The 27,886-nt window shown below is 34.4% G+C and overlaps 1 protein-coding gene across 4 annotated transcripts in view; it reads right to left on the reverse strand.

The window, feature by feature from the left end:
- The window catches only part of LOC138709244 (exportin-4-like), a 117,445-nt gene that overhangs the window by 25,805 nt on the left and 63,754 nt on the right, over window positions 1–27,886 (reverse strand). For 3 of the 4 annotated variants that reach the window (XM_069839884.1, XM_069839883.1, XM_069839886.1), the window contains exons 16-19: window positions 21,614–21,782; window positions 15,594–15,711; window positions 11,086–11,261; window positions 3,119–3,181 (exon numbers count right to left, since the gene is read on the reverse strand). In XM_069839884.1, the coding sequence (XP_069695985.1) occupies window positions 3,119–3,181; window positions 11,086–11,261; window positions 15,594–15,711; window positions 21,614–21,782 (526 nt within the window). The remainder of the gene's footprint in view (window positions 1–3,118; window positions 3,182–11,085; window positions 11,262–15,593; window positions 15,712–21,613; window positions 21,783–27,886) is intronic. The other variant, XM_069839885.1, reaches the window with a different exon arrangement.

A 27,886-nucleotide genomic window follows, 5' to 3' on the forward strand; every position in this document is an offset into this window, starting at 1 on the left:
ATTGGAAAGATAAGGAGACCACTCAGTAATCATTATACGAAATGAGTCAAAATCAGGATAGGAGAAGAAATATCCGTGGAAAGTGGAATATGGAGAGGAATACATAAGATTTAAACCAGCAAAGCACCGTGAGTTTGCAGATGCTGTTGTTGTTGCTTCCAATTGCAGATTTTGCAATTAATCCACTAGTCTCCTGACCTTCCAATATAACTGGACAATATTCTTCCCATTTTCATTGGAGTTGAGTTTGAGGTACTGCTTTAAATGGGAAACATCCTCTTTGCACAAGGTACAGTTGGCAGATTGGAAGATGTTCATTTTCTGAAGGTGGACTGCTAAATATTCATGTCCAGTGGTCAATCTGAATGTGGAACCGACTCCCTTTTTGGCTTGTTTTTATTTTGTTGCCATAGATCCTGTAATCCCTTCCACTTTTTCCCATTGGTTACTAGATGGACATCTTCTAGGAACATAATTTTTGTTTTCTTTTTTACGAGTCTTTTGTAGATGTAGCATTCAGTAATGATTTTTCTAATACAGTATAATGTTCTCTCCTTTCTTTGCTAAGGTATCGACTTTCTTGTTTCCTTCTATTTCTACATGGGAGGGTACCCACTGGAAATGGATCTGTTTACCTAAGCTGGTTAGTTGTTGAATTAGTATCCCAGTTTCTTTCATAGTGTCCAAGCTGGGGTAATTATTTGTCACTATTGAATCTATTAGTATAACTGCTTTATTAAATGCCTCAGGTTTATATATTAGTTGTTAAAGTGTTATATGCACGGCTTTAATTTCAGCATCAAAATTTGTTTTGTTTTATCAACTGGTTATAATGGGAAAAGAGATGGGAATGTATGCCTGCACCTGCTCTTCATTCTTCAGCTTTGTAGAATCCATCGGAGTATATTCTGAACCATTCATTGGAGGGGTACCATTCTTCTATTGTTTTTATTGTTACCTGTTTCAATTCCGTAACTACTACTACTTCTTTTTTAACATCTTCTATTACAGACAAATTTATGTTGAATGTCTGAAAGTGAATCGGATTTGGTGCTAAACAGAGGGGTTCAAATATTGGAGGTATGTTGAGTTTTTCAAGGAATTCATGGTGCCTAGTAATCAGTGAGGTATGTGTTTTTAGGTGATACTGTTCCTGTGATTGTTTTATCCATGTGGCATCTGGTAGAACTTTAAGCTTGGTAAGTGATATAGCTGTTTTTGTTATACATATCGATGGCTAAGAAGTGATACCTCGTAAATTTGCAGATGAATAAAAAAACTGTTTTAAAAATTAATTTTTCTCAAAATAGACTAACTTTTTATATATGTTTCTGCTTTGCAAGATCTTCTACTCGAGAACAAAATTATTAGTTAACTTTCCAAGTCTGTGAACATAATAATAATAATAATAATAATAATAATAATAATAATAATAATAATAATAATAATAATAATAATAATACTAATAATAATTAATAATAATAAATTAATTAAAATGTGTCTCAGTGAAACGTACAGCAGGATCCATAAAGGCCAGTTTCTATCTGATGCTTTTCCAATTCACTGCGGGCTAAAGCAAGAAGATGCACTATCACCTTTACTTTTTAACTTCACTCTAGAATATGCCATTAGGAAAGTTCAGGATAACAGACAGGGTTTGGAATTGAATGGGTTACATCAGCTTCCTGTCTATGCAGATGACGTGAATATGTTAGGAGAAAATCCACAAACAATTAGGGAAAACACGGGAATTTTAATTGAAGCAAGTAAAGCGATAGGTTTGGAAGTAAATCCCGAAAAGCCGAAGTATATGATTATGTCTCACGACCAAAATATTGTACGAAATGGAAATATAAAAATTGGAGATTTATCCTTCGAAGAGATGGAAAAATTCTAATATCTTGGAGGAACAGTAACAAATATAAATGACACTCGGGAGAAAATTAAACACAGAATAAACATGGGAAATGCGTGATATTATTCGGTTGAGAAGCTTTTGTTATCTAGTCTGCTGTCAAAAAATCTGAAAATTAGAATTTATAAAACAATTATATTACCGGTTGTTCTGTATGGTTGTGAAACTTGGACTCTTACTTTGAGAGAGGAACAGAGATTTAAAAAGACCTTTGGGGAGACCGAGACGTAGATGGGAGGATAATATTAAAATGGATTTGAGGGAGATGGGATATGATGATAGAGAGTGGATTAATCTTGCATAAGATAGGGACCGATGCCGGGCTTATGTGAGGGCAGCAATGAACCTTCGGGTTCCTTAAAAGCCATTTGTAAGTAAGTAAGTAGTAATAATAATAACAATAATAATAATAATAATAATAATAATAATAATAATGTAGTTCAGCTAAATAACTATTTTTGTAGCTATGAGATATAACTTCTTAGCCACTGATTATATATATATATATATATATATATATATATATATATGAGTCCGGATTATTAACTTTATAAAGTGGAATATCAGTTGAAACAAATGTCTTGCATAATTCTGAATATATCCTCTGATTCAGTTTCTGGCTGATATGTACATCTATTATTATCAGGCAGTACATCTCAGTTGACAATATGTGTCAGAGGAAGAACAATTGTTTGTATGCATCTGAAGTCTGATTCGTGTAGTATGTAGCTAATTGGCGATGTATGTAATGGAGGGAGAAAGAAACTGGCCACCTTATCCCATTATCTCCTCTACTAGTTGCCTCATAAATGGTGCCTTATTGGTACTTGTGGAGTTCAGACCTGCCTTCGGACAGTATTCGTAGAGTAAAAAAGACATGGAATATTACAAGAAAATTATGAAAAATGACCATTCTTTTCCTGGTCCATAAACACAGGACACCTGGCAACACTACTGCTGAGATACTATCAATTGGTCAGATATCTTTAATCTTTATACCTGCATAAAAGAATAGGGATCTGGAGTTTCTGGAAGGAAGACCTGATGGTCTATTTAATATAGTACTAATGAAAAATGAAAGGCCTGAATTATTTTAAGTGAAATTCAAGTCTGATGGATCACACATTTGTTATGTTATTCCTCATTAAAAGTGACAACCATGCAGTATCATGCCATGCATAGATCGTTTCATGGTTTACATACAAAATGTGTGGAAAGTGTCTGTATGAGATGTAGGCAGAGCTTCAAGCCAAGTTGCTTTTCCTCCTGGAGACCAATATCACAACACAGTTAGCAGTTTGTCCATACACTCAAAGCACAACATCGTTAATACTCTTATGGAACGATGATTCAATGTGAACAGTATGAGAAAAATGGTAAGTTACTTACAAATGAGAAAAATAAATGCAATACCATACACTAGAACCCTTTATTTATTTCAATACTACTGATTGAAAGTTCCTAAAAATGCAATAATCTTAAAAGATTTCAGAGACGCAATTTAAGGCAAGGCTATTACTCAAATTTTTCACCTCCACTAAAGTATGGAAATGCCAATCCCTTATAAAATTCCTTATTTCAACTAAAGAAGACTTTGATCCTTCATTGGATTTCTTTCTACTGTGGCAAAATAGACAAGGAGGCAGCAGAACTCGTAAACTAGGCAGTGAAATTCTACATACTTCCACAGAACATGTCCTATAGATCTGTTTCATTCCATATCTCACGTAATGAGATATGTTTTAAAAAGAAATTGAAGGTCGAGTAAAAGGAAGAAAAACTGAACGAACCTTTCACAATTCCTGATAGTACCGCAGGGGTACTGTTTCTCTGATTTAACTTGAATTGGCTGTGATTATCTTACTTCCTACTATCAAATAATTTGGAAATCCAAATTGGTTTATATACAAAAATAAAATAAAATAATGAACGTGAACAACCTGCAAAACTGCTGAATTCAAAAAGTACTTTGCTGCATGAGTGATATGAAGAGTCAAAAAAGCATTTATTTCAAATCAACTTAATATGTGAAAAGTTTAAACTTCTAATAATGCATTGAGAGCTACATTATGCAATGCCAAAAGCTATATTTAATGCAGTTTGAAAATACACAGCATTTATAACTTTCCAAATCAGAAGAAAAATATTCTAAAATATTATCCCACAATTCAAGAAACCATAAAATTCTCAAGTAAGAAAAACTTTGAAATGCAGCAGTCAACAAGATAAACACTATTTTTAACTGATTTATTTATTACCAATGCTTAATTTCTTATTGCTTTTCATGTGCCTTTTAGCATATCAGTTCCTTGTGCTTTTAAACTGCACAATGTGTTTCATATACATTATACATATCATTCTCATAGGTCTAGTGGTCACTGTGCTTGTCTTTATATGCAAGTTTAGCAGGTCTGAGCTTACAGTGATGGATGTATTTTATTCTCCCCCCCCCCCCCCATAAATCCAAAGTATGACTTCTTGAAAAGGAGTTAAGTTAGTGGTTCCATATTGTATTAAGTTGTGGCACATTTGACTAATTAATGAAGTAACAACATTTTTTCGCCCACTTAAAGTTCCTACTTTCGCATTCAGATCATTTTTTTGGCCAACTCCCAATGGTCTGGTATTTAAAAAGTGAGAATTGTATTACATTTCCTCTGTTAGAACCATCTTCGTCTCTTATGCTATCATTGAGGGAAATTAATTTGATCTCATAAATGAAACTGAACTCTGTCAGATTATGAGAACTCTACCTAGATCTTAGTTGATCAAATCTGAAGGCTTGGAAACCAACTATAAACCAACTATATGTAGCACATGTGGTTCACATTTAAATGGACTTTATTTTTTCTTGGATTAAAATAGTATTTACTCATAACAGTTCTAGGTGAGCTTAATCTATTATGCAAGCTTTTATTTTTCCATTACCCTTACGTATTTTTCTTTCTGTCAATAATAATTAGCAGGAGAAAATAATCATGGTGTTGTACCTGTCTCAAATGGTGTTGTTGGACAGCAAATTGTGATCAAGTTTATCAGTGCAGAAGAACTGGTGGTATTGTGAATTGGCCAAGAAAGTAAATATCAATGTTGAATTGAGTGAATTATTCACCATTCAAAAGTGTGTGGAAGATGGGCGCCTATAAAATGTGACTAAAGAAAACAAAGCAAGATGAGTTGAACTTTGTTCCTAACATCTCCAGTGCTACAACCAAGAGGGTAACGAGTTCCAGGATAGAAACGACAACCGACGAGACTTGGATATGCCAATACACTCCTGAAACCAAGACTGCTAGCATGGGATGGAGACACTGAGAAATAATCTGAGAAAAAAAGTAACTGCTATGGTATACTTGGGATGTGAAAGGGCCGATATTAATCAATTTCCTCATAGATCAATAAACAATGAATGCAGCATACTGTACTAAAGCTAAAAGGTTCAGAAGACGTGGAAAATTGTCAAAAGTTGTCATTCTCTTCATGAAAACACCCATTCTCACTGTGCAAAATTCACACAATATACTCGTACTGAACTTGACTAGAAATGCTGCCACATACTCCATAGCCTGGATTAATTCCCGTGCTACTATCAGAAAAAAGCTGAGACAAAACATCATCATCATAATCATAATCATAATCACCATCACGACAGGTTATAGTCCTAAAAGAACTGGTTCTACATCATTTTTTTTTTTTCACTTCTTTATGGAACATACAAGTGTTCTTCTTTCTCTTGATTTGTAAATCAAGAATTTCCACAGGTACTTGCTCTGGATATTCGGTTGACATGCTGAAGTACTGTTACCAATTCAAATTCATGTAAGAGTCTTCAGTTCTTTTATGATCCCATCTAGTGTACTCACATTTTCTGTGCATGAACTTCATCTCACTGGCTGCAATTATACCTTCATCACTTTTCTACAGAAAGTCCAGGCATCATTCCCATAACAAAGAATAGGTCTTGCTAAGGTCTAGTATAGGCGAATGTGATTATATCTTTGGACGAGAGAAAGTTTCATTACTCTATTTATGATGCCCATGACTTTAATAAATTTAATTTTTATTTTTGAAATGTCTAATTCCAACAAAATAAAAGTTTGATACCAAGATATTTGAATTTATTTACTCTTTCTAAAATTCTGTCATTTTTTTATTATACTGTGGTTCAATATTAAGTTTTAAAAGTTTTCTTCATGATGGGGGGGAATTACAGTTTGATCGAACTGTGCAAGAATGAGACACAAATAACACACAATAAATATTTCAGCTACACTTCGACTGTTTGCTTTATTAAATCCATTAATGTTTATTCTACTTTCAAAAGAGTGTATTACCACCTATTGCATTAATCACAGCTTTCAGCCTTCCAGGCATGCTCCTCATTAGTGCTACTATCTCCCCTTCAGGAATCAGTTTCCATTCTCATTGGAGAACCCCCTTTCTCTCGTCTTGTAGGGTGTCTGAATAATGATGGAAGACCCTTCTTTCCAGTCTGTCAAATTGATGCACGATGGAATCCAAATCTGGGCTTCAAACACGTCCTGAAGGAAAATGTACAGGAAGAATACCTCTCCCTAGTCCTTTTCCACACTCTTTCTCTGCATCTGGTGACAGAAGACAAAATCGCGATTAATCAGTGAATAACACTTGTTTTCATTGTTGCATTGTCCAGCCACAAGGTTCTAAGGTTCTCTCGCATAATGCAGCCAGCTCAAGCTGTCAGGTGAGTTCTGGATCTATGGCAGGTCTTCTGGAAAGAAGATTGACTTTTTCCAACGTCCTTTGGATAGTTTCTCACTGATGTTGATCTCTCGAACTTGTAGTCACAGGAACTGATCATCCCTAACAGATGTTCTCGAACTTTTTCCTGGCTACCTTGAGTAGGATCTAGTTTCCCTGTACCTTCACATAGCTCTGAAAATCGTGGAAGTCGTAGTTCCCAACATTCCTGCAGCATAATATATGTTGCGTCCATCTTCATCAATGTACAGCTCATGCCACATTTTCAGAATTTTATGTCTTCTTCTTCTTCTTCTTCTTCTTCTTCTTCTTCTTCTTCTCCTTCTCCTTCTCCTCCTCCTTCTCCTTCTTCTTCTAATAGTCTTCTGGTTAGGATCATCTAGCCCATTGGAAAACTAGGGTCACAATACAGATGTCCTTCTTCTGTTTTGACGAATCCAGTTGGAGTAAAGCAGTCAGCCCCTTGCATAACCCAAAATGGTCTAGGAGCTCCATGTTTACTGTTCAAAATTAATTTCAAAACGGAAAGAATTATCTGGAAATTCATTTCATTGCAAGAAAACCCATCAAGAGGTTGAAGAGTGCAGGAACAGGATAATAAACTTGATTGCACAACTTCTGGCATAAACATTTTTCAGGTCTGAAGAGGGATCACATATGGGAAATCACTCAACAGTGTCATAAAACCTGCCTCTGATGCATTATCCTGTCTCAAAATATAGCGAACAACTTTCCCCATCAAACAAAATATCAGAGAGTGCTAAACCTAGAATAATGGAAGTGGTGTCTCCTGGATAATGCTAAATGAATTACAACACTGACATGCTTCCCAAGAAGAAACACAAATAACACTTCTCAGTGCTTTTCTGGAATGTTGGTGGTATGTCACAAGCCAACAAAACTATGATGGTAAATGAATTAACAAAGACAGATGTAGATATATTTGTTATAGCAAAGGCCAACAATGACACAGAAAAAGAAAAATACCATATTACAAATTTAAGAACTACAATACCAAAAACTTAGAAAAGCATAGGCAAATTGCAAGTGGGTTATTGGTAGGCATTAATCACGAAATAACAGGGACTGAAGGAAATGAATGACACTGACAGCAGAAATAATAACAGTAACAGCATGGAAACATGGTAATAAATTCCAAGTCTATGGAATCTACAGTCTACCTAACAACAACTTTACTTTAGATCTGATAACAACGGACAAGAAAACAATAGTGCTTGGTGACCTTAATGATCACTCTCCAAGATGGGGATATACCAGTAACAACAAAGTAGATATCATTGAAGAATTTATGTATTTCAATACAATTAATATATTATACAATGATGGTAATCCAATAACATTTTTGCATTATAATGGTCAGACCAGTAATCCTGATATAGCAATAATTCCAACAGACATATCAGAAAGAACGACCAGATCTGTAATAGAGGATAGCAGCAGTGGTCATCGAGCTGTTGTAATTACAGCAGATTTAAGCACACAAAATAAAACTAACACAAGAATAAGAAACCAATGGAACTTAAAGGAGGCAAATTGGAGAAAATACAAAAGAACAACAGATAGAGCATTTAGCAAAATCAACTTTGAACAGAATATGCACAAAATAGTATCTCAAGTTAATAATATTATTATCAAAACAGCTAAACTACGTATAACTCGAGGCAGAATACAAAATTACAAACCATTCTGGAGTAAAAAAACTTGAACTTTAGAAATCAAAGAGGGATGCAGCTAGAAGGGAGAAACTACACAAAATCAAAATGATGTCTTAGCATGGAGAAAGGAAAGTGCACAACTAAAGAGAGACACAAAGGATGCAAAAAGAGAAAATTATGACAAATTTGTGTCCGAACTAGTACAAATAGTAGCAAGGTTCATAGTTTTATAAATAGTATCAATAGCAACAAGTGCCAACAAAATCAACCCCTGAAGATAAATAATAAAAAAAATTATGATGAACATCTGATCGCAATAAGTTTGCTACCTTTTATAATATGACAAGTAGTGCTAATGGCTTCATTGCCAGATGCCAGGCGTTAAACAACAACAACATAATATGACAAATTCACACAAAATTACATTTTTCTTACGCATTTATCACAACAATTGTTATAAATCACGTCATTCTTTTATAATCTCTAAGACTGTACCTTAGGATGCAAAATTGAACTGTAAAGAATCAAGTTGCTAGAACTTGTGTGATCTGTAACAATTGTTGTGATAAGCGTGTAAGAATAATGTAATTTTTTGTTAAAAATTGAAAGAAAAAAAATCTGTACAAAGCAATTAAGGAATTAAGAACACATTTTTTGCTTCAGGATACTAACCAATTAAAGAAAGTATACTTCTGAATAGTTCATTCTCTATTTGTAACATTCTTTTACCCTTAAAACTAAAGAAAAATTGTATTTTTAACAACTTGAAATTAGTTTAGAATAGGACACATGTTTAAATGGGAGTGTTTGCTCAGAAATAAGTTCTGTAAGTGGTGGTAACTCCTCGTGAATCACCCTGTATACATTTTACGGACCAATAGACCTACTGAGAAAAACGTGGATGATGATAAAGATATTACAGTAATAAGTATATACCAAAATTGGGGTACAAAGTATATGCACAGTACCAGCCTCCACTGTTGCTAGTACAATATCTCTGTTTACGTTCACGCGCCCGGTCCTACCTTACTTTGAGTCAATGCAAGGGACATGAAGCAGTCAGGAGACTAGTAATCGCTCTCTCTGTATTCGTTTGCACCTTGGAAGCACGAGTTTGACAGGCCAGCTGTAAACCTTTCAAACATTGAGATCAGCAACACAAACTTTTGTCTAATGTGCCAAAATTGCAACATCACTGAAATCTCTTCCACAAGTGAATGAAACAACTGCACTTCTATGTTCTTTGAATCAGTTCATATATACTTGCCAGAAGGCAGAAAATAATGTTGCTGATACAATAGAACTATGTATGGATGATTATAAAGTTATCTGATAGTCATTATGACAAGATAAATCTTGTTGAGAAGAGGAGAAAACAGAATCTAAATATATACAGCATATCTGCAAATATGCTTCAACTACAATAACAAGGACAGAATCTTAATGGAGAACGATAGAGAATGGATTAATTTTGCTCAGGATAGAGACCAATGGCGGGCTTATGTGAGGGCGGCAATGAACCTCCGAGTTCCTTAAAAGCCAGTAAGTAAGTAAGTATTTCATGAATGAATGAAACTGAGTTATCCACATAAGAACAGAACAGCTTTTATTGTTGTGTTTCAACAAACCTTGTCAGGATAGCCACAAAGAACAATAATTGAAAATAAGTATTGTGACAAAACTATTCTTTTGTGAAATAATCTTATTTTTATTCTTGTTCAGTCTTATTTTTAACAAAGTGTCAAATTTAAAAACTGTCCTAAATATGAGTAACCTATATGTTAAATGATAGAAATGAAAACAACAAATATGAAAGCAACAAACATCCACTAAAAATTAATAGTTTTTAAAATATATATCTACCCACCTCTTTAAAAGGCTAGAAAATTCATTGAAATTCACCGAAATTCATCCAAATATTAAACGATAAAAACAAGAAATGTCTAATGTATAAAATAATATGACGAATGTTCACAACTTCTACAGTAAACTGTCCACAAAACCTCATCTGTAAGTGTAACAATTCCGAAGGTTTAATAATCACATGAGAATATGAAACCATTAAGATTACATGGGTTTCTTTCATCCTGCCTCAACAAGTATACTCATGCATTCTTTTTATGTGATGGTGATTTTTTAATTCATTTCAATTCCACATGATCTCCACTAAATAAAGCCAGTTTGTTTAAAGAAACTAAATTGAATCCTACTGATTCGATCCTTATTAGTGTGAAATAAATCCCCATAATTTTCTGTAGAAATAGATGCTGAAGAAAGTGAAGTGAAAATATAACAATGAACAGAACAGGTAGAAGGAAAATTATTTTCTAACTTTCGGTGAAAGAATAAACACTTTTAGACCAAAAAATTTCAGACATACGAAAAGAACCAGATAAATTCAATTTAATAGAGAGAATAAAAAGAAAATTGGTATACACATTTTACGAATGCCAACGAAGCAAACTGCCCAAAATAAATCTAATTCATAGAGGATACTGAGATGTTAGATGCCTATTGACTGCATGACAAGATGAATTCTCTTTAAGTTAGGAAATGGCCAATACATTTGAACCCATAAAGTAAATTATGAAGAAAGTTTTAGCAGATAAGATATTTGAAATCATGCTAAACAGAATAACACAAAGCTTTTGAATATATGCATGAAGGCTGTTCAGGAAAACACTCACCACTTAATTAGCTGTTATGTATCAACCATCTTGTGTTGTTCAGAGTGTGCAAAGTAAGAGAGCTTACCTGAGAGAGGTAGCACAGCATTCCACGTGCACATTCGCAGTACAGCTCCAGAATGAGCTCCACGACCTGCTGGTAGTTGTGATACACCCCAACGAGAGTTGCAAACTCGGACAACATTGGGTAAAGGAACTGGAAGAGTGACTGAACTGTCAGCACTTGAGAGCCTTGTGCAACTCCTGTAAATACACAAACCCCAAATCTTAAGTATTCTCAGGTCATTTCTGAATTGAAAACAAAATGCGCTCACAGTCCTTGGAACACTAAAGCTGCCACATGATTAAGCCTAGCCACTTCTCCTCTGTATATTCCATCTTCTGATCCCATCTTCTCCTTATGTCCTCTTATATCTTCTATTTCTTCGTTAGTTGTCATTGCGGTCTAGTGGCTATTGCTGGACTTATAATCCTATGGACCTGGGTTCGATCCCCGGTGTACCCCCGATTTATAACTTGTGTTGAGCAAGTCCATGGTCCATATAAGACAGGTGTTTTCTCCAGGAGCTCCAGTTCACTGTGGCATCCCAACAAAATTGCCATCAACATCTCATCTCAGGTGTAGTGTGGACCAGCATCTGTGAAGCACCCTGCTTCATATGGGTGAATGACGAACAGTCAAGTATTCGGCATGTGAAAAAAAAAAAAAAAAATTAAATTTCTTCCCTTGTCTACTGATGCACTTCTTACCACCTTGTTCTTTTCATACACATTTTTAATTACATATGTGCCACTTCACTTCTCTCAGCATGTTTAATGCATTTAAGTTTAGAGTTTTCAATTTCTTTGATGATCTGTGGATTTTCATATAGCACTTGAAGTTCCCATTTCCCATTTTCAAAATATTCTTTGCTGTATTTCCCCGTATCCCCAAACTTCTATTTCCTTTTCGTTCTCCATATACATGTCACCAATGACTGGTTTGATTTAGTATATATTTACCTTTTTTCTGGAAAAATTCCTAGACTTCAGTGGGCCCAACAGCTTCTATTTTCTTCAATAGTAAAATACACATAATACCATAATTTTCAACACTTAAAAATCCCTATATTAAATAGATGAATTCAAAAATACAGTGATATAGTACTTTCACACTCCCAAACAGCCATCCTTACACTAACATCAGAGCAATCTAAAGCTACAGAAGATTCTAACATTTTGTCACAATTTACAACATTCAACAAAGGAATTCTTTTACAATTACTTGTGTAATAAATGGAAATACAAGAGAACATGCTGAGACTAAAAGGAACTTCGCACAAACTTACGAAAAGCTACATAAAATCTAACATTAAACATTAATGCAAACAAAATGAAAGAATCAGCTAAAGAAAGATAATGGGAAAGTATCCTATAGGAACCAAACCTAATCCTGGAAGAACCAAGAAAATCAGCTGTTGTAGCTTTCTGCCTGCTAACTAGCCATGACTTCCTGGCAAAGTATTTACATAGGATTGGAGTTCTACAGTCATCAAATTGTGTACTTCGTGACAAGGACATATACATGACGAAGATCATCTAGCTGTCTGCAAGACTTTCCGGCAGATCAAAACATCATCAAAAAGTATTGGACTGCAAGATGGCGAATGGCTTCATTGTCAACTAATTGAGCATTTTAAATTAATTAAAAGATTTACAAGATTATGTTATAAACACCAACGAAACAACAATAAGACCTAAGGAAGAAATACAAGAAGATATGCAATACTAAAAATATAATTCCTAACACATCAGAGAAAACTATGACAGCTTACAGATTGATATCAGGCCACAACTGCATGTGAACAAAATTGAAATTTTCGAGTCTGTAATTTTAGCCAATGATCAGAACTGAATTGAAGAATGAAGAAATACTATCTCAATAAAAGTTCATTTTAATCAAGATACCATACATGCAAAAGACACACTGAATGAGTTCACTATCAGTAGGCAATAACCACGATGATGATAACAAGACAATAGCAGTTAAATTAATTCTGTTTATAAATTAGAATAAAAAAATGAAAACCAAATGAGAACTATCAAAAGAATTATTTGATAGTTACATATATGTATATTACCTCTGGTTGAGGTTCTGGCTGATATGTACATCTATTATCAGGCAGTACATCTCACTTAACAATATGTGTCAGAGAAAGAACAATTGTTTGTATGCATCTGAAGTGTGATTAGTGTAATATTTATCATGTCAGTAATGTATGCAATGGAGGGGAGAAGGAACCGGCCACCCTACCCCATTACCATCTGCCCTAGTTGCCTCATAAGTGGTGCCTTCTTGGTACCACTTGTGAGTTGATTATGCAACAACAATATATGTATATTCAATACTCCAAATTACAAGTCTATTCAAAACTTTCAGAACATCTGAAATAGCACACTAACACGATGTCTTAGCAATACTGGCAAATAGTATGTGAAAACGAAAGCACAATCCTCACAATGGATTGGAAAAAATTCTCCAAGACCTAAAAGGCACAGCAATTCAGGTCGAACATGGAAGTCATGTAAAGTCATGCTGACTTTTTTTTTTTTGACATCCAGGGTGTTGTGAATTTATTTTTTTTTATTGGATTATTTTACGACGCCATATCAACATCTAGGTTATTTAGCGTCTGAATGAAATGAAGGTGATAATGCCGGTGAAATGAGTCCGGGGTCCAGCACCGAAAGTTACCCAGCATTTGCTCGTATTGGGTTGAGGGAAAACCCCGGAAAAAACCTCAACCAGGCAACTTGCCCCGACCGGGATTCGAACCCGGGCCACCTGGTTTCGCAGCCAGACGCGCTGACCGTTACTCCACAGGTGTGGACCGGTGTTGTGAATCATGAATTCTTAACTAAGAGATAAAAATGCGAACTGCTACTGCTGGTCTATTATCTCGATGTGCTGAAATGTCTAAGAGAAAATTTCGCGGGAAAAAGTCCTGAGCTTTCCCAAACTGAAATGTACTTCGAAAGGAAGACGTTTTCAGACAATTGACGACTTTACAGAAAATTTGCAGACAGAACTATGCGCGATCCCAAAAAGTGTCTACCAGGACTTACCAGAAGTTGCAAGTGTTGGGAGTGGTGAATAAAGGTAGAAAGGGAGTACTTCGAAGTTGATCAGGCTCACTAGGATCCGGGTATTTCCGAAAAAAAAATTAAAAATCTTTCTGAATGTTTTTGAATAGATCTTATATTTGATAGTCCCCATGACTAATAAACTTCCTATTATTAAACATCTGAACATATGCAGTAAGCATAAGCTTGCAAATCGTCTATTACATTAATATACAATTTTCTTCACCAGCCAAAAACAAATATTCTTGCTGTAACTATCAAAATATTATGTGACTAAAAATCATTGTTAAGGTTGGTTTTCATTGTCTTCAGATATGGTCAACTAAGATCTTTCTAGATTCTGGTCGTCTGACAGAGTGGAATTCCTTTTTGAAGCAAGGTATAAAGAAGATGAAATTTAGTGCACTATAGACAGAGTGAACCATTAGTAATGTCATTAATTTTAGGAGGTTATTCTTTAAGATATCTCAAACAAAATACAATTAAATACGCTCGTTTTTGCTTCTTTTTCGAGATAAAAAAATGTTTTATGTGAAACATTTCATAGCATATTCGGGGAAAGCCATTGATTTAATTCCCAATATGCTGAGTCAATTTAAAAGAGCAATATATTATGACATAAATGATTAAAGAATTTTAGTTTTGTCCTTTAAATGACTCGAACAACTGTAACATTTTCAAATTCCTTTTCAAAACGAAAAGTTACATTTGTTAGGATCAAATTTCTGCACATTTAAAGGACAGAACTAAAATTCATTTATTATTATAGTACACTGCTTTCTTAAATTGACTGAGCATATTGAGATTCAAATCAATGGCTTTCCCAAAACACGCTGAGAGAGAGAGAGAGAGAGAGAGAGAGTGTGTGTGTGTGTGTGTATTTTTTTAAATTTTATTATCAGCATGTGTGTGTGTGTGTGTGTGTGTGTGTGTGTGTGCGTGTGTATATAACTGCTCTAAGTAAGGATCATACTATTATCAGTCCCGCACTTAAGCTTTGAGTTATCACAAAGTAGAGAGGAAAGAGCAAAGGGTGGCAGATAATAACTATATTGTAGCCAACAACTCCGCAACTTTTGAGCATTGTGTAATTTGGCTTTGCTATTCTTTGATTTATATTATTAAATCCCATCTGTAACAGAATCGTAAAAATTAGTGATCTGAAAGTTATGTCCTGTCCCTATTGTCAGCTACGTAGATGGCTGGCACTGATTTATAACATTAACGTGATTAAAAGTCCCATTTCTGTGAAAGTACGAGACGAGAAAAATCACAGCCTGTGTACAATCAAAACAAAGGACACAGTTTCTTTTTGAAGACTGTCAGGAATGGTGAGTAGTTTATTTCTTCAGTTCTGCCCTATTTTCGTCTTCAATTTCTTTCTTCAACCTGTATTTCATTAGCTGATGCATTAAGATAGAAGAAAATTTGTTGCCTGTATAAGGTACTTACCTATAAATGACTCCAGAATATCAATAATCTCAATTTTTATATTCTCTTCATGAAATATTCTGTTAAAATTTTCTTGACAAATTATGTTCTTGAACCTATCTTGTAATGGTTTCAAAACCTGTAAAATAAATGAAGATAATTATTATTATATGCTAAATAGGAATATGCATAAGAAAACTTTTACACCATCTAATAATAGAAGAGTAATAGATAGGATCAGGGCCATATTTAGACATTCTGCTGCCCGGGGCAGTTTGTATTTTGCTGCCTCATCCTTTAATTGATTAACTGCACTACAAACAGACAATAAGGTCAATACTTCGAAAATTCTGGCAATCATAAATCATGTTTCAAACAGAGCTGTTCTGTTCTTGGAAGAATTGATGAAAAATTAAGTCATACAGCATAACTTGAAAATGTTTTTAAAAAGCTTTAAATGACTATAAAAATAAGTTTTTAAAATAACAATTAACTAATATATTTTATAACCATTGATAAGTCACTTAACAAGTAATAACTACTTCACTGTGTTAATATTGTAAATTTTGGTGGTAAATTACCTGGTAACTAGTTTCGACGTGATTTGAGTCATCCTCTGAATCCTAGTGAGTTTCAGCACTACCTTCTGGTTCCGACACAATCATGAACACACCCCACCACAATAAGAAACCAAAAGAGAGTGCTGGAATTCTCTAGGATTCAGATGACGAAAACCACGTTGAAACTAGTTAACCAGACAATTTACCACCAAAATTTACAATATTAACACAGTGAAGTAGTTACTACTTTGTTCAATGACGTTCATCAGTGAAAGTGTTAAAAGAGTGCATCCAAGAATGAAGAATTTTTATAAATTAATTTAATGTAGGTATTTTTAAACATTTTACTTATCAGGGGAAATAAAATATTGCTTTGGAATATATAATTTATTTCTTTTACGTGTTAAAACTAGGTTACCTTGTTGACTAGCTTCAGCCTGTTGTAGGCTATCTTCAGAATTGCTAAAAAGTTGTGTTAAAAGTTGTGTAATCAAGATGTATAAAATATTACTATCATTTATTGGCGAAAAATTGTTGTCCCTGCCATCTACTGCATCTGTATGATTTGAATCAATAATATTATTTCTTAACTCTGGAATGGTTACAGGGGTAACCTGTTACCCCATACAATTTTTTATTTTTATACTGTTTTTTCGTTTATGTTGGCAAATCCGATACTTTGTGTATACTCATTTTAGGTTGTTCTGAGATTGTTGCTAGGTCTACTGAGAATCAGGAGTGTTGGGGTCATCAGTTACCCCTGTATCCAACTATATATGTATTATTTCGTTACTATAACCTTACCTACAAATCTTTGCTCAAGTATTCAAGGAATATTACACATTGAGGAGGATGAAAATGAGCTAGAACTGTCGAAGAAAATGAACAGGAGTGCCAGGTGTCACCTCTGCCAAGAGCAAAAGACAGAAAAACAAAAACTGTGTGTTCTAAACGTAATAGGCCTGTATGTCAGGATCATCAACTGGATGTGTGCCATATGTGCAAGGAAATATCACTACAAACTAATATCAACAAATAAATTGTCAAAATAGAATATATTGCTTTTAGACAATCGTGTATCTTTTGGGTAACCAATTACCCCATGTATCCATTACCGAGTGTGAAGTTTCTGTATCCTTTTCAGGGTTAAGTCAGAAGCAGTGGACACAGAAATACCAGGTTGTTGGACCGAACTTTTCGAATCGAATTTCTTAAAAAATAATTCTAGTTTTAGTATTTGTCTGATTAATTCATTGTTCCAAACAACCTTTTCTTTTGATTGTATTTTGTATTGCACACCACTTAATTTAACTCTATGGTCACTTATTCTTTAATAATCACTAAATCAAAAACAAACTGACAACCTACCAGGCTACCATCATTCCGTATATGCAACTGCAAAGTTGCAAACAAATGTACCGTAGTTTCCCCTAACTATGGTCCACATTTGTCACATTTTTCTTTGTATATTCAGTACTATTCATCCAGATTAAGTGAAATTTTGGCTTCAGACACTTGTAAGTTTATATTAAATAAATATTGACATGTGTTTGAAATTATTTATGAATTAAATACTATTATAGTCACAATCATGCCATGGTATGAAAGAAAAATTTCACAACCTCGAGCGGGAATCGAACCTGCGACTTCCTGTTGATTCCCGCTCGAGGTTGTGAAATTTTTCTTTCATACCATGGCATGATTGTGACTATAACAGTATTTAATTCATTAATATGTCACATCAACGGACGTATATACGTCATCCAAACATCGTAAGATGAAGATTACATTTGTGAAATTATTTAATTACAAGTGTTAAAAAAATAATAAGCATTGGTACATAGTTGTATTCTGAGTTGCCCAACTATGGTCCACTCATATATTCATGCTTGAAAGCATGAATGGACTATAGCTGGAGCTGCAATTATTCGTAAATCAATACATTGAGTTTCTAATTTAACGGTAGAAACATAATCTAGCACAGAAATATTAAAAATAAATGAAAAGTACATGGATTCTTTTTATTAGTACACATTACATAAACACTCAATAAACAAGTGAAATCTGAAAGTTATTTTTCTGCAATAATGAACAACTACACTCACAGGCAAAAAAAATCTGGGCCACCTAAGGTTTCTCAATTTTTTATGAGGTGAGAATCAGAAATTCCTTTATGAAAAATGAAGAAAACATTGCTTCCCAGAAAAACAAAAACTTATTCATTATCATTTGCGCTATTATTTTCAACATCAAACAATGGATATAATTAAAAGGTGTAAAAACTAACAAATTATATCAATTTTCTTCCAAATGTTCAACTGATTTTGTGGCCACCCAGATATTGGTAATAGCGGGTATTACCACCCCGTGACTGTATGAATGTTACCATTCGCCGATTCAATCCTTCGATCAGATTCTGGATGTCAGTCTGGTCGATTCTATTCCATTCTTTACTTAAACATTTCGGAGCTGCTGTGAGTTGCTATGAGGAGATAGGTGACTTCTAACTTGCTTCCCTAGCAGTCCCCACACATGTTCAATAGGGTTTATATCAGGACTTCTTGCTGGCCATGCCATCCTATTCAATCCAACGTCATGAAGGAACCCATCCACGATTCTTGTAGCATGAGGGCGTGCATTGTGATGCATTAACAGGAACGTGTCACCAATAAGTGGGGCATATGGTACCATTATGTTAAATTAGATTAAATTAGACCTTCTTCTATGTATCTTGGAGCAGTCAAAGCACCTCCATTAATGAAAACAAGTTCTGTGTGAGCTTCATACGAAATGCCACCCCATACCATTACTGATCCACCTTGGAAACTGACACGTGAACTGAAGGAACATGAAGAAAAACGTTCTCCTTCTCTTCTCCACACTTTTTCACGTCCATCTGTAAACTAAATCTCGATTCATCTGTGAAGAGCACTCGTCGCCATTCCTCCAGGTTCCAATTAGCATGACTGTGAGCAAAACGTAATCGTTCAACATGATGTTGCTGGAGCAATTCTGGGCCTTTAGCTGGTCTTCTGGAATCAGCCCACATTCATCCAGACGTCCTCTTATAGTTCTCTCACTCACGTTAACTTGTCTTATTTTCTGAAAGGCTCTTCTGGTCTCTATAGCTGTGGAATGGCGATTTCTTAATATGTTTAGGACAATAAAATGGTCACGAGCCGAAGTTACTCGTTTTCTCCCTGACCCAGTTCTCCTGGAATAACCTCCTGTCTCTCTAAAGTGATGGTACACTCGTACGGTCAATTGAGGAATCCCAAGAACTGCAGCCACATAATGCTGACTATTCCCACCTTCTATCAATGCAACCACTTTTGCTGAATCGGTAGGACTTAGTGACATTTGTATACAATGAAGTACTCCAATACTGCCTCAAAAGAGCTTACCAGTCTGTAGACATCTTCAGTTTAGCTCGAAATGAGTCCGAGAAGTTTACACACAATATTACAAGAAGAACTAATCTTCTTTTCAGATCATTGTTGGCTATTACGTATTCAGTATTACAGTGTTACATATCACAAAATAAATGAATAACTAAATGAACCTCAGCACACGTACAATTATTTAAGAAATCCTACGATTTTAAAAAAATTTTAAAGAAAATGTAGTTGGCCCGGTTTTTTTGCATGTGAGTGTATATCAAAGAACAAAAATACGGTATCAGAATAAACTAACACATTCTTAGCAAAATATTATCCAAATAAATTCACTGATAATGTTTATTTATCGTACTGAGAACTACATTCATTAGGCTTATTTCGATCCTTTGAATCTCCACTTCTCTTGTAATTCTGAAATTGAATCATAATCTGTATCCAATTCAACTCATCGGTCTCATAGTCACTCACAGGGACGGTTGTTTTTCTTCTACCCTGAAGTTTTCGTTTTACCGGACCATCATTCATGCTAGTACTATTGATGCTGGAACAGCCTGTGTCTTTGTTTACTTGACTATAATGTTAAATGATATTTTAGAATATACTGAGATACAGTATTTGCAGAAGTAAATAATCACATTGATCACATTTTATTGAAAAAAATATTTCAAAATGAAATACAACTATGGTCCACGAAAAATTGTGGTACATAGCTGAGGACTGACTTCTAGCCTTCAGGTTAAACATTTTTCACGCAGAGTCCTTAACCTCTGCCAGTGTAATTATTTTGTGAAAGTAAACACTATATAGCCAGGTTTAATTGTACAAAGAATCATATATCTATAACGTACCAGCTCTACAGAGGAGAGCTTAATAAAACAGATAATCACAAACTGAATGATTTCGTGTCTTCACACATTCAATAGAATGATGCACACTGACCTTGTTAAGCATCCATATCATTGCCACGTCTAATGGTAGATAGAAGCATCTATGGGGAACAGTGGCACCTTAAATGGCAAACACCGAACTCTTGTGAGACTAAGTAGTACATAATGCGTTTTGGACCATAGTTGGGTGCCTGGACCATAGTTATGGGAAATTACGGTACCGTAAATAACTCAATAGTAAACTCTGTTAACCACAGTTCAGTGCAGTTTGAAAAATGAGTAAGGTCATTCTGCTTCACAATTGTTTCATCAGGTATGCTATATTAAGCTGTCAGTGCACGGCCAATGTTAGTCTTGTCAATCCCTTTCCATTATTTTCGTAGAATATTAATTGTCATTACTGTCGCTATTTTTAGCAAAATCCAAATAAATATATCACTGACTGTTTTAATGAATGCTACATGTTTATTGTTGCACTGAGAAAGATCATACGCCATTTCACAAATGAATCAGAAATCACTCTTTGTTGTAGCAAAAGTATTCTTGTATTTGCTTTGGGCTTGTTCGAATGTTGTATCATGATATATATTTTTTTTTTCAGAAAGAATTACATAAGGAAAATTCTAAGTACCAGTACTGATTTTTTTTAGTTTTCTTTCCTTGCTCATAAATAGCGAAATTCGTGAATGTTTCACAGGCCTTTCAGGCAAAAAATGTCACCCTCTAAATTCTGCTGACCTGGGGCAACTGCCCCGATCTGTCCATTGATAAATATGGGCCTGGATATGATATAAGATTTCAAGACTAATTTATGCTCCAAAACAGGATGAGAACGCAAGTCGACAACTAGATATGATTACGAAATTTAAAAACTTTGTAAATATAAGGCCATAACTTTTATTAAATGTAGAAGATAAAATTGTCTAGATGACCAGAATGGATGAGAACCGAAGTCCAAAGAATATTTTCAAGTAAACATTATATAGCATTAGAAGAGGAGGCCATAACAAAAACTACGAAAAATGCTGAAAATCAGGCCCTGAAAAATGAGTGCTTGAGATACAATGTATAGAAGCCAAGGTTCGATATGGACTGTAGCATCATAACAGCAACAGTATTATTACAGGAAAGTCATATGAATATTACAGTAAATAAATTAAATACAAGATCAGCTGTGTGTTCTATAAACAATTCACCTGAATCCAGTATTCTCCTCGGCTTTGTACATCGTCTACAGCTGCTCCTGCCAGAACCAAAGCTTTAAACAGTCCTCGCTTAGCTGCACCAGGAAGGGCACCTCTTTCCATTCTGGACTGTAATCTTAAAATATTCCATAAGCCCTCACTCTTCAAAACAACACTGCCTCTGCAACATGAAAAACAGACATTTGGAATGAGAATACTGTGCTGAAATTATTATTATTTTTTTTTTAATTCTCCATTTCACGTCAAAGCATAATACATATCTATTAGTTTATTTCTCCAAACAGAGTCATATGCTAATTGAAAGTCAATAAATATTGCCAAGGTATCTTCTTTCTTATTAAAACTGTCTTTTATTTCTTGGCCGAAGCATATGACTTGTTCATTAGTAGAGTGTAGTTGTCGAAAGCCGGCTTGTCTTGGTGATAAAAGATTTTGGGATTCTAAATACCAAGTTAATCTGTTTGAGATAATTGACTCCATAGTTTTTGCTATCATGCTTAATAGTGCTATTGGTCGATAACTATTAACATCATGAGCAGGTTTCCCTTTTCTGTGAATTGGTACGATTGCTCTTTTAAAGCTGCAGGAATTGAAGTGTTCCATGATAAATTGAAAATGGATAAAAGTACAGACTTGGCTTTTTCCCCCAGATGTTTAAAAAATTCGGAATGAATGTTTCCAGGACCAGGAGATTTCTTGGTTTTTAAATTTTGTATAGCTATATTTAATTCTTTGGAAGTAAAATTTTGATGAAATATTTCAGGTTTTGTGATATTACTAGTAATATTGTTTTTATTATATAAGGGCAGCACTGCTACTTACAGACCTGTTACTAAATCTACGTATTACTCTGTGAAAAGATTTATTAAATCTACATACTTAGACTTCAATAAACAAAATTTGATAATACAATCTTAAGGGAAAAAATGGAACTCTCTGCGTCATAATCCACAGTTAATTCCCGATTTACCACGAAAATCGTCTGTAGCTGCATTTAGACTGGCAACAGGCCATGACTGTTTGGCCAACACCTGCACAGAATTGAAATATATCAGTCCCCTAACTGCCTATTGTGCAACTCAAACCCAGAAATGGATTTGGAACACCTCAAAATCTGTTCTTCAGTGGCTGACCATGACAATATGTTTGAAAAATGACTTCATTGTCAAACGCCTGGCATTAGAAAACAACAACAACAACATATCTATTAATATGGATTTTGTTAGTTTTCATCCATGAGAGATACGACGTACTTGTGGGCTAAGGATTTAAGTCACACATGTGGGATTTTCCTGTAGCCATTATTATAACAGAAAATACTTACTATATTCTTAATACCATCTGAAGAGAGTTTAAATAGGTTTAAACTGAGTGTGTCTTTTCTTATAGAAATATAAAAAGATGCAAGCAAAAAATTGTTACTAATATCGATGGATAAGAAGTGATATCTCATATCTACAAAAATGGTCATTCAGTTTAACTACATTATTATTTAGAATAACTACGTTATTGTTATGTTCACAAAATTGGACTAATATTTTGTTCTTGGGTAGAAGATCTTGCAAAACATATATACAAAGTTTATCTTTTTGAGAGAAATTAATTTTTAAAACAGTTTTCTGATTCACCTGCAAATTCACAAATACGAGGTATCACCAAAGATGTTTAAGGAGAAGACACCCATCTCTTCGATATATTGCAGGACAATGACTACAGCGCACCTGGTGGCTCGACCTGGTGCAGAGAATATAACAGCTAAGTGTGTGTATATCATAATATTGTAAATACAGTATTTTCTACTTCTCCATAGGATTCGCAATTCCTTTTGCACTCCAGACTCTCTATGGCTCCAGGTTAATTTCTCAGACATCTGGAAAAGTTTGTGCAGTTTTTGGGTGCAGAAATTATGAGACTGAAAAGAACTCATGGTATTATTTTTTTGAGGAATCAAACATGGAAACAGCACTATTTGCAGATGATATAGTTTTGTGGACTTCCGGATCTCACAGTCATAAAGACAAAATTCAAAATTCTGCTCTTAAAGCTCTACATCAACTACATGAATGGAACACATCAAATTTGATGACACTCAATTTAAGCAAAAATAACTACCAAATATTTTCACTTGGTAAAAAAGAAAGAAAATTCAATATTCAATATAATGGCCAACACCTTTCTAGGACTTATGAATCCAAATATCTTGGAGTTATTTTCGACAGTAGTTAACATGGAACAACCATTTGAAATATATTTCTGAAAAAGCTTGTAAAAGATTCTCCCTTCTGAAAAGACTAGCAGGAAGGAAATGGGGACGCTCTAGAATTAATACTCTGAACACTACATACAAAATGTTTATACAGCCAGTGCTGACATACTGCGGAGAAATTTTAATTACTTCACCTTTCATAAACAAAATAGAATATGTTCAAAACCAAGCTCTCAGGCTCATTACTGGTGGAATCAAAACAACTCCAGTAGATTCTATGAGATTTCTCACTAATATTAACAGCATCAAAATGACAATAGAAGAAAAAATACTTGTCCAATATGAAAAACGCATCAAAATCACAATAGAAGAAAAAACACTGATCGAATATGAAAAACTTATCAGATTGCCAGGAAACAATTGGCATTCATACAGTCCTCTCTATAGATTAAAAATCAAAAAAGTTTCATATCCATGGTTCAAGAATTAAAACAGAAAATCAACATCCCGAATTTAAAAGAAAACTTACAAATTAAACCAAATCCTTTAACTCTTTTAAATATAGAGTATAATCTAAATTTAACAGAAGAAATACTAAAATCAGAAGTAAACACTGAAATACTGAAACAATTGTCTTTAGAGAAATTAATATTAGGTACCCTCCACAAAACTGGCTTCATTTATACACCGACGGATCCTTGATCTCCAGAGAACAAGGTGCCGGTGCAGGTGTTACGTGCTGTCTCTTCTCACTTTATAGATCACTTGGATATGGAACAACAAGTTTTGATGGCGAAATCATTGCAATAAGTGAAAGTCTCAGGAATCTTCTATGCCACATCAATAAATTTAAAAATGCAGTTATATTGTCAGACTCCAAAGCAGCTATTCTATCAACAGTCTCTAGACACACACCTTCATCTCAAACAGCAGAAATAACTAAAATGCTCTCTCAATTAATATCACTCAATAAAAGAATTGTATTCCAATGGATACCATCCCATTGTGGAATCCTGGGAAACGAGAATGCGGATGCTTTAGCAAAGAAGGGCAGCACTGCTACTTATAGACCTGTTACTAAATTTAATCTACGTATTACTCTGTGAAAGCATTTATTAAATATACATACTTAGACTTCATCAAACAAAATTTGATAACACAATCTTAAGGGAAAAAATGATACTCTCTGCATCAAAATCCACAGTTAATTCCCGATTTACTACGCAAATCGTCTGTACTGCATTTGGACTGGCAACAGGCCATGACTGTTTCGCCAAGCACCTGCATAGAATTGGAATATATCAGACCCCTAACTGCCCATTGTGCAACTCAAATCAAGATATGGATTCGGAACACCTCAAAATCTGTGTTTCAGTGGCTGGCCATGACAATATCTTTGAAAAATATTGGAGTGCAAGAGGTCAAATGACTTTATTGTCAAACACCTGGAATTAGAAAACAACAACAACAAATATAAGCAAAGCTTTGTAATTGCAGTTATAATCTGTGGATGCTGAATTGGAGGGATGATCTAGATTTTTTATATAAAAGGAAGAACCTCTCAAGATATACAAGACCTATAAAGTTTGTTCAGATCTCATTACCGAGAAAGTTTTCAGGATTTTAAAAACTCTTCTTCAGTCAGGGATAAGTTTAAGAATCTAGCAGGTTATAAATTGTCCTATAAGAAAAGTTATTAAAATATGGTTTCATTACTTCCGGCATTTTTAGACTAAAACCTAGTAGTTCCATCCCTGATTCTGCCAAGTAATTGCATGGTGCACCTCACAATAGGCACCAACAAGCAGAACCAGTCTACACAAATGGAAGAAAGAAGACAATGTTAATGACAGCAGCATTAAAACAAACAACGTTCCAGATAAATTCATCAATGTGTTGATAAAGTGTTACTTGCTGTAATAAAATAAACTGAAAGGACAGAAACATGTTTCCAAGAATCCCAAAGCATAGAAGATTATGCATGAATAAGCAATGAAGTTGTTTTATTCTTGTCTTAATAAAAGAAGAGACAGTATTTTTTTCTGTGTATTTATCCCAGTGTAATATTATTCATACTTATAAAAATAATATTTGTACTAAAGTACAACACAGATTCAATAAATTTTTATCTTGTTAATGAATTGTCGCTCTAAAAATATTCCTATTTTGAATTCCCGCTTCTTCTATAGGTCCAGCTGCTAGGAGGATTGCATGCAACTTGTCTCTACAGTTAACATGTTAATCAGCAGATCTTCTCCTTAAACGTCTTTAGTATCACTACTTAGCCAGCGAATATATTTATGTGCTCAGTAAGCATTGGAAGTTGTCAACTAAGGCATGTCAACGAATATCATTTTTATAAGTGTTTTTGACTGTTTTAGATTAAGTCATGGTTCTAGCCGTAACTTTTTTATTATCTTTTCTCCCTTAGATGGATCCCTTATTACCCACAGTAACAAGTATACAGATTATTCTTCAATTACATTTCAAAGGTATCACTGGATTTACATAAAGATGAAATTAATTAAACTTATACTCTTCAAATAAACTGCGCAATACAAAAGTTCCTAACCCATAAAGTAAATTAATAAAAACTGTAGCCTATATCAGCATAATATTATTCATTCAAATATAATGGGACTTGACAGTGTTATTGCTCATTGTGAGCTCTCCTTATACTCGTCTGAGGAGCCATTCCTGACGAGTCTTAAAAAAAATCTTTTAATATAGGATAATAAATGTGCCTTTTTCAATGTGATATTTCGCAAATATTCTGAAATTCAAAAGTACATAACAGTTAAAGACATTAAACTACATACTGACAATGTCAGTGGTATGCATTAACAGGATGAAGTCTGTAAATTGCACCAGACATGTCCAATTAATTCAATACTTCAGAAAAAAAAGGTGTAAATGTTTTGAAAAGTATTCATAATTATGAATATCAGTAAGACTACAAATTAATTCACTTATTTCCCTGATATCAACTGATAAGAATATTTACACAACATAAGCTTCAGCCTTTGTATTTGAAAGGTTTACTGATTCATGAGTATAATTTGTTTCAGATTTGTGTGCGTATATGTGTGTGTGAGTGTGTGTGTGTGTTCTTTTTCCTTAATGCAATTCAACTTGTGGAAGAACATTTATTTCGTTGTGGTGACAGTTTTTTTCATTTATGTTAGTGATTTCTTCAAATACTGAATAATAAGTAGTTTATCTTTGCAAACGAAGTTATCTATTATGAATAGAAGTACAGACTGTAACTCTGAATTTAGATTTTTCTAATATACTTATGAAGCATGTCCACAAAGTAAGTTCCAATTGCAAATATTGCTGCCACAGCACTGAGGTGACAATTTTACACATCTGTGCATTATTCATTGTCAAGCCACAGACACTATTTGGAGACAATAAAATCGTGTTGGCTTACCATTGTGTGTTTAAAATGTCCAAGTCAATAGAACAGTTTTCCTCCAGTGAAATATAATTGATCTGTTTGTAGAATGCAAGAAATGCGAAATCGAAATTCGTCAACTTTGTGAGGTGTACGGAGAATAATGCAATAAGTGATTCAATGGTAAAGAGATAGTCTATGAACCTTAATGAAGGTCGTAAGAATGTGCATGATGATCAGTGAAATGGCTGACTGTCTGTGGTCAGTGATGGTTTGGTGCATGTGGCCAAAGAGAAAGTTCATGAAGACAGGCATGTCACAATTTCGTCACATTTCCTGCTACATTTCTCACAAATTTCAAGGTCACTTCTCCATGAAACTGTCAGAACACTGGATTTTCGGAAGTTGTTCTCATGCTGGGTGCCAAAGTTGCTCACAAAACAAAAGCGGGCTGCCAGTGCATTAACCTTTCTCACACAATATCGTGAGTAAGGTGACGAGTTCTTGAGCCACATCATTAGAGGTGACAAGACATGGATGTCACACATGACTCTGAATCGAAGCAGCAGTCCATAGAGGGAAGGCATACATCACTGCCAACAGAAAAAAAATCAAGCAGATCTTCTCAACTCACAAGATCTTGTGCACAGTGTTTTGGACT

The sequence above is a fragment of the Periplaneta americana genome, chromosome 11 (assembly GCF_040183065.1).
Source record: "Periplaneta americana isolate PAMFEO1 chromosome 11, P.americana_PAMFEO1_priV1, whole genome shotgun sequence".
NCBI classification, from domain to species: Eukaryota; Metazoa; Arthropoda; class Insecta; order Blattodea; family Blattidae; genus Periplaneta; species Periplaneta americana.